We start from the raw sequence: 12,899 nt of genomic DNA on the forward strand, positions 1-12,899 counted from the left end.
CACACAGTTTTGCACACCATCCACCGTTGCTTTGATCAGTCTGGTAAGCTTCCCAGGGAAGCTGTTCTCGTCCATAATTTTCCATAGCTCTACGCGGTCTATACTGTCGTATGCCGCCTTGAAATCTACGAACAGATGGTGCGTTGGGACCTGGTATTCACGGCATTTTTGAAGGATTTGCCGTACAGTACAGATCTGGTCCGTTGTCGAGCGGCCGTCAACGAAGCCGGCTTGATAACTTCCCACGAACTCGTTCACTAATGGTGACAGACGACGGAAGATGATCTGGGATATCACTTTGTAGGCGGCATTAAGGATGGTGATCGCTCGAAAGTTCTCACACTCCAGTTTGTCGCCTTTCTTGTAGATGGGGCATATAACCCCTTCCTTCCACTCCTCCGGTAGCTGTTCGGTTTCCCAGATTCTGACTATCAGTTTGTGCAGGCAAGTGGCCAGCTTCTCCGGGCCCATCTTGATGAGCTCAGCTCAGATACCATCCATACCAGCTGCTTTATTGGTCTTTAGCTGTTGAATGGCATCCTTAACTTCCCTCAAGGTGGGGGCTGGTTGGCTTCCATCATCCGCTGAACTGACGTAGTCATCTCCTCCGCTGCCTTGACTTTCACTGCCTGTACTCTCAGCGCCATTCAGATGTTCCTCGTAGTGCTGCGTCCACCTTTCAATCACCACACGTTCGTCCGTCAAGATGCTCCCATCCTTATCCCGACACATTTCGGCTCGCGGCACGAAGCCTTTGCGGGATGCGTTGAGCTTTTGATAGAACTTGCGTGTATCTTGAGAACGGCACAGCTGTTCCATCTCCTCGCACTCCGCTTCTTCCAGGCGGCGTTTCTTCTCCTGAAAAAGGCGGGTCTGCTGTCTCCGCTTCCGTCTATAACGTTCCACGTTCTGCCGGATACCTTGCTGCAGCGCGACCGCCCGCGCTGCGTCCTTCTCCTACAGAATCTGTCTGCACTCTTCGTCGAACCAATCGTTCCGTCGACTTCGACCCATATACCCGACGTTGTTCTCCGCTGCGTCGTTAATGGCTGCTTTGACTGTATTCCAGCAGTCCTCAAGAGGGGCCCCATCGAGCTCACCCTCTTCCGGCAACGCTGCCTCGAGATGCTGCGCGTATGCAGTGGCGACATCAGGTTGCTTCAGTCGCTCTAGGTCGTACCGCGGCGGTCGTCGGTACCGAACATTGTTGATGACGGATAGTTTTGGGTGCAGTTTAACCATCACCAGATAGTGGTCAGAGTCGATGTTAGCGCCACGATATGTCCTGACGTCGATAATGTCGGAGAAGTGCCGTCCATCAATCAAAACGTGGTCGATTTGTGATTCTGTCTGCAGTGGTGATCTCCAGCTGTACCGATACGGGAGGCTGTGTTGGAAGTAGGTGCTACGAATGGCCATATTCTTGGAGGCGGCGAAATCAATTAGTCGTAGGCCGTTTTCGTTCGTCAGCCGGTGAGCGCTGAACTTTCCAATAGTCGGTCTAAACTCCTCCTCTTGGCCAACCTGAGCGTTCAAATCTCCTATGATGATTTTGACGTCGTGGCTTGGGCAGCTGTCGTACTCACGTTCCAGCTGCGCGTAGAATGCGTCCTTATCATCATCAGTGCTTCCGGAGTGTGGGCTATGGACGTTGATTATGCTGAAGTTGAAGAACCGGCCTTTGATCCTCAACCTGCACATTCTTTCATTGATCGGCCACCACCCGATCACGCGCCTTTGCATATCGCCCATCACTATGAAAGCTGTTCCCAGCTCATGTGTGTTGCCGCAGCTCTGGTAGATGGTATGTGATTACCTCTAAACATTCGCACCATTGATCCCTTCCAACAAACCTCCTGCAGCGCTACGATGCCAATTCCATGGTCCTATGCGTGTGATCCTATGCGAGTATGCGTGTCCTCCCGATGAAGTTGAGTTCCAATTGCTAGTCCCTTTTTGTCGCATTGGCCTTCGCCGATGGTTCCGGTCCATGCTCTCTTGTTGATTGTTTGTTGCGTATGTTTTTTAAAAACTGGCTTGCAGGGCCTGACATAAAACCCCCCAATTTTCCAAAGGACCATTCCTCCTCATTCCCGGTGGACCGTAGTGCACAGTTTCACATAGAGTCCCTCGCTGGCACTCGGACGATGATCAGCCGCCCCTAACATGGAGAACAGACGCTGTTGTGAGCCGATCCTGACATGGAGAACAGACGCTCAATAAGATTTGCACCTCCGGAGAGGAGCAAACCCCCCCTTCCCTGTCAGCATACGACCATAGTTCCCACCGGGGTTGGTTACCCGATGTTCCCTAAGGTTGCTCGTATCCCGGCCAGCACCGCGGGGAGGTAGGGATAGGAGTTGCTGGGTAAGAGGCTAAGGACCGCGAGATGGGGTCTATTTTATTCCTTCAGGTACGCGAAGTACCAATGGTACGCTTTACCCAGCATTTGCCGTGCCTTTTCCAATAGTCATTATTATATTTAAAACATGGATGTATTCTTCTTCTTCTTCTTCTTCTTGGCATTACATCCCCACACTGGGACAGAGCCGCCTCGCAGCTTAGTGTCCATTAAGCACTTCCACAGTTTTAACTGCGAGGTTTCTTAGCCAGGTTACCATTTTTGCATTCGTATATCATGAGGCTAGCACGATGATACTTTTATGCCCAGGGAAGTCGAGACAATTTCCAATCCGAAAATTGCCTAGACCGGCACCGGGAATCGAACCCAGCCACCCTCAGCATGGTCTTGCTTTGTAGCCGAGCGTCTTACCGCATGGCTAAGGAGGGCTCCTTCATTGATGTATTATTCTATTTAATTTCGATTGATTTTGTTTATTGCATACCAGGGTTGTTAACGTTAATCAACGATTAACGCCGTCGACGTTAACTTCTCAAAGATTCAACGTCGACGGCGTTGCGTTGAGTTTTTGACAAATCAACGTAAACGAAGAGCGTTGACTCAACGTTAATGCCAACGTTGATAGCATCGTTTATTTTCACCCAAGAGTATATACTTTTCTGTTCTTTTCTCTTTTTGTTTAAACATTGATGTTTTTCTAAAAGGTAAGGATGGTAAAAATGATGCTAATATTCTGTTCAGATTAGAAGTTTTATTGATAATTGATAGAGCACTATTTCTGGCTTCTATCAAAACAGAGCACATATGGTCTTCTGATTAATTATTTGTTCAAATAAAAATGCTTAAAATCAGATTACTTTTAATATTTTACATGGTATCATTCCAAAAATGGATATGTACTAGTTACAGTGGTAACTCGATTTTTATCACGTACCAATTTGGTCTGCCTCCAATTTCGTCTACCATCAATTTACTCAGAAATAATACTGAAAGCAACTAACGATGTTGCTTATTATAAATTCGTACAAGATGTCTGTCAAATCTTTTGGAAGTCTATACAATAATTAAAAACTTGTATTGCGATACATTTTTCAGCGCCAAGCTATTAATTGATTTATTTTGTGGAATAAATGTATGCAATCAAATATGATAAAAGTAATGGGATCTATCCTTACTACTTGCTGTTTTGACTTCTCTAACTTTTTGCGATGCATTTTATAATGAGCGTGAAAGGCATCATCACCACTAGGTGGATTAATCTGTATTTTTTTATTGCTTAAGATAATTGTTATAAATTGTTTGCTTTAATAAAATTTTCCACCAAGAACTTCTTCAAGGGAGTTTTTGGAATAATGTGTTCAATACATATTCTCAATAACGGGCTTGGTATTCAAATGGCTACTGCTTCTGCTTCATATGTAGGAGGTCGTGGGTTCTATTCCAGGTCCGCACGCAGAAGAATCCTGCAAGATTGAAACAACTATTCCAATTGTTGCATCAAACAACCCGAATATTGTTGTTTTAATCTTAATTGTTGTTGTTTCATCATGTTCACATGCTTTATTCAATTAAATATTATTGTTGTTTCAATCTTGCATCGCATGATTGAAACAATAATAATATCGTTATTTTGACAACCATTTCATGATTTGGAAAATCTGTATAAACTGATCAACATAAATCATCCTGTCTACATGAAGTAAGCACGGTGCAGAGCTTGGTGCAGAGGTAAAGTGGACGACTCTCACTCCCCATGTAACTAGTTCGATTCTGCTTCTGTCTCCTTTTCCTCTTTTGTTGTTGTCATTATATTGTCGATAAAGTAGTTTCACAGCGTTTTCGAATGTAAAAACAACCATGAATATTGTTATTTTCTGATGTATTTGACAGTGACTTGAGAATTGAATCAACTATTGCTTATGGTTGATTCAATCCTATTTGTGGTTGTATCAGCAATAAATATTGTTTTCCATAAATCAATGCAAAAATATAGTTGATTTGAAGCAGAATCCGGTTGATTCTACCGTATTTTTTTCTCCGTGCGTTCCATTCTCCTACTTTATATTTTTCTCTATTTTTCTCATGTTCTAGCAAGACAACCAAGACGAACCTCTGCCTTTCGAACCTAACCCAAAAATTCGAATAAATTCCGTACAATCTCGTGGCAAGTGCAGAGGTATATTCGGCTTGCAGTGGGCGAATGATTACATAATCATTTCCTCCCCCTTCCCTACATTGACTTGCATTCTGACGTGGCAGGCGCCAGTATGACCTAATAAATAAGATCACTAGTACTTGTACATTGAAGATGAGTGCTAGTCCCAAGCAAACATCTGCTTGTTCTCTGTACAAGAATAGCTGATCTGGTCATAATATAGTAGCAACTACGGGCAGTCAATCAAAAAATAGAGTATACGATGTGCTCGTGAAAAGACGCGTTTCAAATTTTCTGTCACAGTTTTGTGCTCCTCAATTTTTTTTTTCAAAATTTATGTCCCGGCTGGATGTGCAACACCCTTCATTGTGTTTTACGTGTTACGAGTTACGGTGGTGCAAGTGCGCTTCGGATGTTTATTCATGTGATCAGTGACAGAATTCGGTGCTTAATTTCGTCAAAGCTATTAAGAAGTTTGAAGTACCTAACCAAATAATTTTGAACCGGAACAGGAATCAACGCATTTAGACACATTTTCCGGACCTCGGTGAGCTCTTTTCGTTATGCATGCTTGAAAAACACAAATGGTATATTTTCCCTATTCTGCTTGGTCTCAGTGATTAACAAAAGAAATATTTTATTTCATCTGTAAGCACTGAGATGTTGCGGTTGGCCAAATTACAGTTAGGTTACGTTATTAGAGGGCAAATAGAATTCAGTTCGGCTCCGTGTACTTAGTTACGTTCCGGGAGGGTTTCGAACCTACTCTGATTGACGATGGACCGACATATGAAATTTCCATTGAGAGAAAAGTCGCCTTTTTCACGGGTTGTGGTTAGATAAAGTAGGTTTATGTCTCTTAGAACAAGTGGCACATAAGCCAATGAAAAGTAATACGTTTTGCAGCTTCTAAAATATCACTTGAAACATTATCTTGGAGGGATTTCTCCAAAATTCTGCCAAAGGATCGTCAAGAGTTTATTTACATTCAATTAATTCTATCAGATGATTGAAGTTTCTTCTCAGAGTATTATATTAAATAATTGAGAAGTGCCTAAATGTTCTTATCAAGAAGTATCTAAAGAATGTTCCATCTGCAATGTTCTTTCAAATTGTAATGAAAAGCATTGATGAATGTTTGTTGAAGATGCGTATGACATCAAGTTGGTGGTAGTCGAACTGGGATTCTAAAATATCTTAATTCTTACATAAGCAAGAAATTCGACGTTCTTGGCAAACTGGTCGAACAAAGAAAGAAACTTTCGTTATCAAAGAGTGAAAACTACATTATCTTTGGGCTAAAATTGGTTTTGGAAAATGGTGTCTTTTTTTTAGGGAAACTCTCTCCACTCCTCTTGAATATTGTACCGCAAATCGCCACCGGTTTGTCAAAAGAAGCTCCGTTCGGTGGTAGTTTTTTTCGGTTGACTTCAACGTTGTTCCAGAATTTGTTATATGCACAATATGGAGTAGGTTGGTCGGTAATGCCCTTTTTTCTTCAATAAAATGGTATTCGGTATTTGGTGGAGTCAATACCGGTAATACCGGTATTTGTGAAAATTTCAGAAATAGAAAAAAACTTTTGATTTGTACTTTTGGGGGAAAAACAATATTACTTGACAAACTTCAAAAATTAAAATCATTGCTAATGAGCTGAACAAAGTGAAACTTAAGTAGACATATCATACTGAGCGTTTCATCTTCCAATCCGCATCGGATTTTGTTGGCAATGTTGTCAGTTGATGGGAATGCCCTCGCTGGTTCAACCGAAGTTGGACGAATGGTTTCAACAGCGTTGAAAATCAGTGTCAAGTTCTTGGCCTGAATCCTGGCGTCAACGTAGTTGCCACCGGCAACGCAAGTGTTTTGCTCTGCAACAGTCTCTTAACGAGTTGTTCATTATCCGATGAAAAATCGTCCATTGAGACAACTATTTCGTACCGTTCGTCAGGTGTGGTCGTTTTCCCAGTTTCGACGGTAGCAAAGAAATCAACGCTTCAAGATCTTCCGTTTTCTTAATCAAAGTGGCTCTGGATGTCTTGAATAAAGTGCCAAAACGACTAATGGGCCAAACACAATTGATACGTTTGCGTGCGTTTTGACAGTTTTCCCATGGAAAAACTGTCAAAACGCACGCAAACGTACCAATTGTGTTTGACCCATAAACGACTGCTTTTCAGCGGAATTATTCAAAAAAGTCTCTCTTGGATTCGTTCCTTGAGAGCATCGAATAAGTTAGCAGAAATTTCTGTGGCTTGATTTGATAATTGCTACAAATAAATTAGAGTATAGAGGACTAGAGTGGACATATAGAGTGGACAACTCACGTCACAGTAGTCCCACTTCAGCTTTAAAAGGTTCGAAGGCTTGAATTATTTCACCTACCGCTAAAAAATCACCCTCACTTAATTTGAATTTGGATTAACCCCTTCATCTCATAGAACCATTTGAGCATGGATAACACGCTGTCTCAGCTTGTCTCGGTGGAACTCCCTCAAATCCTGCTCCAGAAATGTAACACAGTGTTCCGCATCCATCGATTCTATTATTCTTCGCAGTCTTTTCCCGTAAACTTTTTGTGTAATCCCGTCGTGGGTTTTTGGAATCCCACTGAAGCTCCGAGCGACTAAGCCCAAGCGGGTGTCCTTAGATTGGGCAAGTGGCCTTGACGATATGTCGTCCTTCAATTGTTGTACCTGTAATTGGAATTGTGGTTGAAGTTAATGTCCCCATCTGGAGAAGCAGCATGTGTCAGGATAATGTTATGCAATGTTTGATGTGTTTTAATTCCGCGTGTGCTGAAGCCTTCACACTTAATTACTTTTGAGCACTTCACGCACTTGGCTAAGTGTTTGTTGCACGGTGGATCTTTAGCTGATATATGTAGCTGAAAACTATTCGAGATTTTTCAAACTGACAGCAAAATTTGAAATACCGAAAATACCGGTATTTTGCCGTCTCTAATACCGGTATTTTCGGTACTCAAAATGGGTCGGTAATACCGGTATTACCGGTTTCGGTACTACCAGTTAATAAGGAGAGAAAGATTGCACAACTTCACTTGCTAGTTCCCTACTGAAATCCACTAGTGCTAGTTAACCACGAAGAAGCAATTATGAACGACCAACATATAAAAGGGCGATCCGATCCAGAACCGTAAAAATGATCCGTAGTTTTAGTGTACTTTATTGCACCGTTCCAAAAAAATCGATTATGTTGAAAACTATGGACCATTGAAATAAAATAAATTTGTTCCATTCAAAAAATGGATTCGTTTTGCCCAGCTAGTACTTAATAACAGTGTGAATGTTTGTTTGAAAAAATACTACATTCGCCATTACGGCCATTACGCATTTCGGTCATAGGTACCTCCTCCTAAGTCAATCCAAGATGCCCCCAGGGGTACATGTACCCCCACAGCGATATAACAGATCTATTTTAATATCTTCGACACTTCAAACAGTCCATAAATTCAGAACTTAATACTCAAATCGAGCGACAAGAAAATATACGACGTCTCCACTATTTTTATGAGCTGGTATAGCTTCTCGGGACTTCGTTACACCATTATATAAACATTACAGAATTTTGTATGAATTTTACACGCAAGCACATTTTGAATTTATTTTGATTCAAAAGAACAGTAAACTCGATTGAATGTTGCGTTTATTTGCATGCGAGTAAATTTTTAATAATATAAGTGATCTAAAGCATCTTCAAATCAATAAACCATCTCGTTTTTTGGTAATATTCCAATAAAGGTTTTGCCAAGGGCGCTGGTAGCTCACACTCTGGCTATAGCTTGTTGATAGTTTGGATTGCATGTAAATCAAATCTCAGTCCAACCAGCCGATTAATCTATACATTTTTACCATGAAACGAAACATTTTTTGTGTGTGCCATCATCACTAATTTGCTAAATTAGTTAACAATTTGATATGATTTACAAATTTCAATTGATCAGAATAGAAATAAAAAATCGCCATTCACTTTTTCTAGCAATATTACCCTTCAGAAAAAAAAATGAGAAAACTTCTATGCCAAACACTGTTTTAACTTCCCATCCATCCAACAAATCCCCATCACTCAAACCCACAATGTATCCAATTTCCACCATCCCACCGACGAAACTCTGTTCGAGCTCGGAATGGAAAATAAACCACCTCATAAAGCAAATTAAACCAACAAAGCTCCGGGTACTTTTACCCATTCAGTGTCGAATTTATTCGTCGCATTTTTTTTATCTCGCCACGATGACAACAATCGTCGTGTTCCATCCAAGTTCAGCGGTAACAGAGTGAGAGAAAGACAACGCACGAATGCCGCCATCAGGATCCAACCAGTGCTGCAAAAACTACCCCAACCAAGCGACGGAGCAGCAGCAGTGAAAAAAAATCACTCAGTGTTCAGTTATTGACTCCAGTCACATTATTATTAACAATTTACAAGCGCACAATCACATACACAGTCTTCAGTCAGTGCTTTTTGTGTGCTCGCTGCTCCGGGCTCGGGGCCTATTGAATGCCGATAAAAAGCACAATCCGAGTGGAAATGGAGAATGAAAATCGTCGATTCATGCTCCGGATTGTGCGAGGAAAAATGGAATGAAAAGTGAGACGGAACGAGTTTTGTGTGGAGCGAGCTTTGTGCCGTGTGTTTGTGTTGTTCTATTTTGACAGCGAACAAAAAGGCCGGAGGAAAAGCTCAAGAAACGCAATTCCGCAGCATACCCGAGCGCTGCCGAGAAGAATGAGTCGAACAAAACCGGTGGCGAATAAAAAAAGGTCGATTATTGGCGACGGCAGAAGAACGTGGAAGGAAGTGAGACAGTAGGTTTGGGCCGAAAGAGACCAACAGAGTTGCACACGAAGCGATGGCTCTGGCACGAGATGAGAAGAGAGAAAGTAGTTGCGGAGAGAGCACGTTCGCGAATGCGAGTGAGCTAAAACAGAGAGCAAGTGTATGCGCATACAATGGACGAATACTGGTGCCTGCCGTACTGGGTCATAAGATAAAAGGCGTAGACAATGGAATAAGCGGAGAGAGAAAAAAGCAGAACACGCCTTCTTTTATTCTGCCCTGTGTTCGTGCGGTTGTGTTTTATACGGTGCGCTCTTTGTTTATCGCATTCAATCAGGGTGCGATCGGTTATCTTGATGGTGATTTCTGGAGTGCGATTTTCAGTACTGAACAGAGCCGCATTGGTGTGAGTGTTGAACGGACGGCTGCACAAAAGAGGTTGAGAAGCGAAGAATACCTGAATGCGCGGCGGTGTGTTCAGGATGAGAGAAGGTGCAGAACCGGTCGAATCACATCCATTCAGTTTGAGTTTGGCTCTTGTGCAGTGAAGACCTAAATTGGAGTTGATTTTTTTTGCTCTTGAGACATTTCCCAGTGATTGGAGAAAAATCAACAAAACGAGTTTCATTGTTGGAGAAGAAACGTGTTTCACGAAGTCATACTGTGAATGGAATGCAATTAGTGGAAGAATCGAAATAAAGAAAGTCATTCAAGTGTTTGACAAGTTTGGAACAATTATCGAATGAGAGTGATCTCATGATTGGTTAACAGTGTGAGGCAATTTTATCAGAAGAGACATATCAAGTGCTTTACTTTACGAAAGAGTTTTAGTGATTCCGGACATTATCAAGATGATTAATCACTCCATGGCCAGTCTAAGCCACCCACATTATGGGTTTTCGCTGGGCAGCCATCAGATGGATATGCCGCCGGCAGCAGACTTCGCACCCCAGCCGAATCACAGCCCAGGAAGCATGGATATAAAACCTCGTCTTAGCTTCCCACCCACGTCACTAGCCGGATTCCAAGCTCATACTCCTACTCAGCCCGGATCGCACCAGACATCGCCTGGCCAGGATGGGCACATCAAACGTCCCATGAACGCCTTCATGGTCTGGTCTCGGCTACAGCGTCGGCAGATTGCTAAAGACAACCCCAAGATGCACAATTCGGAAATCTCTAAGCGATTGGGATCGGAATGGAAACTTCTCACCGAAGCTCAGAAACGTCCATTCATCGACGAGGCTAAGCGCCTTCGGGCCAGCCACATGAAGGAACATCCAGACTACAAGTATCGGCCTCGGCGTAAGCCCAAGAACCCATTGGCTAATGCCGCCGGTGGACTAACTCTTGGAATGCAACAATCGGCTAAGAACGCCCTCGGATCATCGTACCCATTCCCGCAGCTTCCTCCGTACTTTGCGCCCACTCACCACCTGCAACAGCTGGAACAGCACTACCCAGTTCCTTACTTCGGCGGTTTTGACCCGCTGACCCTATCCAAGCTACACCAATCCCAGCAGAGCATGCAGAGTACCTCGCCGACGGGTCTGGAAGCGCAAAAGACTCAACAAATGCCACCGACATCGCTCAGCTCGTTCTACTCCAACATCTACAGCGGTATCTCGGCGGCGGCGGCAGCAGCCCCTCTCTACGCAGCACATTCCAACGGCCTGTACAACTCATCCGCGTCGTCCGCATCGCCCGGATCCAGTCCCAGTACCTCCCAGCAGTCCAGCGTCCTGCCCAGTGACATCGAAAACTCGATGCGACGGCCCGTGCAGGTCATCTACTAAGCAGCCGAGTGCGCCAGTCGGTGTTCGCGTGAATCTCATTGTAAGCAGCAGTATTCTTCGTAGTTCAGTTTACCGATGGCCTGTGGCGAACCGCTTCCTTCGCCATCTGCGTGTATATATTGAGTGATTAGAAGCGATCGAAGGGAGCCTCGTCCGGGCCATTCATGTTACTTTAATTTATTAATGTGAATCGATTACTCCCCAGAAGAAGAAAGTATTAAAAGGAACGAATCCCTCTCATAGTAGGAACTTTTATGTTTTTTAAACACCTAGGAAAAAGAGAACCGTGTACATAGCGTAGGATCTTATCGTTGTGAGAAATGTGAAAACAATCTGAAATTATGTTAACCCAAAACCGACCGGAAACGTTCAGTAAGTTTTGTTTTAGTTGTACTCAAACTTTGAGATTATTTTTCAATCTCGCCAGACTTTTGGACAACGGATACACATTTTATAACGGCACCCCACATAGGAAAGTATAATTCGCAGAATCGTCAATCGGTGGAAACGAACAATTATTCCGCTGATTGAACGATTCGGAGGAACTGTAACTGTAGGTATTGAAAAGTGTAACAGGATCTGATACATGAACTGTATTTGTTATTATCTTATAGATGGTAAGGAAAAGTGAAAGATTGGTGGAGAAGAATTGTAACTGATTAATAAATAATTTTTGATGATAAAAATGAAATTGTTTGATCTATGGTCATTATAGAAGCTTAAAAAGAAATTATGTAATAGTATGGTTTGCACCAATATTTGCCTAGTTGTCCTTCAAATAAGGAGATTTCCGGGTTCCTGCGGAAGTTTGGTTATCGTGCTGTTTTAACGATCCTCAATCATTCTTGCAAAGTTGCGTGCATGATTTATTGGCAAGTAATTGGCAAAAAACTCCAAAAAATGCATGAACTCTAACCTTGTCGATCAACTTCTTAACTGTCATGAGAGAATGACCAATAGCCCCTATGCCACTTGATCTGTCTTGGATTCAGCATAATACTAAAGTGTCATGCATCGGAACTGAAATTCAAACATATTTGGTCGTGGCTCTGCAAAACTGCATTAAACTCCTGACTGACTTTTGATATTTTGTCCGTAAAATGCATTTATTATAGGATAACCTCAGTTATAATGTTGAGGAATATTCGATACAATTTGTGATAAATTAAAAATAATTCGGTCAAAACAACACACTGAAGAAGTCCGCAAGTAGTGGACGAAATGCGTATCTGTGTTGATGATTGGTGGAAGTAAAAGGAAGACAACAGTTATTTAAAACCGTGCCAAAAAATTAGTTATTTCCAATAAGCGCTTGGTGCTTTCCGACCATTTCACTATGGGGCGGCACCACAGAAAGTGAACGTTTATTTTTAATTCTAGGGGAAGTTCAAATGCAAATCAAAGTTAGAATAAGGTTGTTGTGCATAAGATTAATTAGGAGAGATAAAGGTGCATCCTAGCCAAGATCTGATCCCCTTCCTATTTTGTTTAATATGTTGTATAAGAGTATGGTTTTATCATCCAGGTATTTTGGCGAGGAGTTTTTTTGTCTACGGATCAGATGACTTCATAGCTCAAATAAAGACGTCATGTAGATTATCAACTAGTGATTTCGTAGCATGATGGGTACGACATTGTTTTTAGTAATTTATTTCGGCACTCTGCTACTTCTTCTGCTAATATGCCAAGAGAAGTCGGTGAATGGATTATTATGCTTCCAGCGTGAGCGAGTATTTTACGGCCGTACACTAATTACGTAAGCAATTTTTCTGGTAAGAAAATTATT

The 12,899-nt window shown here is 42.4% G+C and overlaps 1 protein-coding gene across 1 annotated transcript; it reads left to right on the forward strand.

The window, feature by feature from the left end:
• The first annotated feature begins 9,637 nt into the window (after positions 1 to 9,637).
• LOC134226017 (SOX domain-containing protein dichaete) lies at positions 9,638 to 11,804 on the forward strand. The gene has a single exon (XM_062706530.1). It carries the CDS (start codon positions 10,169 to 10,171, stop codon positions 11,111 to 11,113), a length of 945 nt encoding a protein of 314 aa, XP_062562514.1. The 5' UTR covers positions 9,638 to 10,168; the 3' UTR covers positions 11,114 to 11,804.
• The last annotated feature ends 1,095 nt before the right edge of the window (positions 11,805 to 12,899 follow it).

Source organism: Armigeres subalbatus, chromosome 3, assembly GCF_024139115.2.
Source record: "Armigeres subalbatus isolate Guangzhou_Male chromosome 3, GZ_Asu_2, whole genome shotgun sequence".
NCBI lineage: Eukaryota > Metazoa > Arthropoda > Insecta > Diptera > Culicidae > Armigeres > Armigeres subalbatus.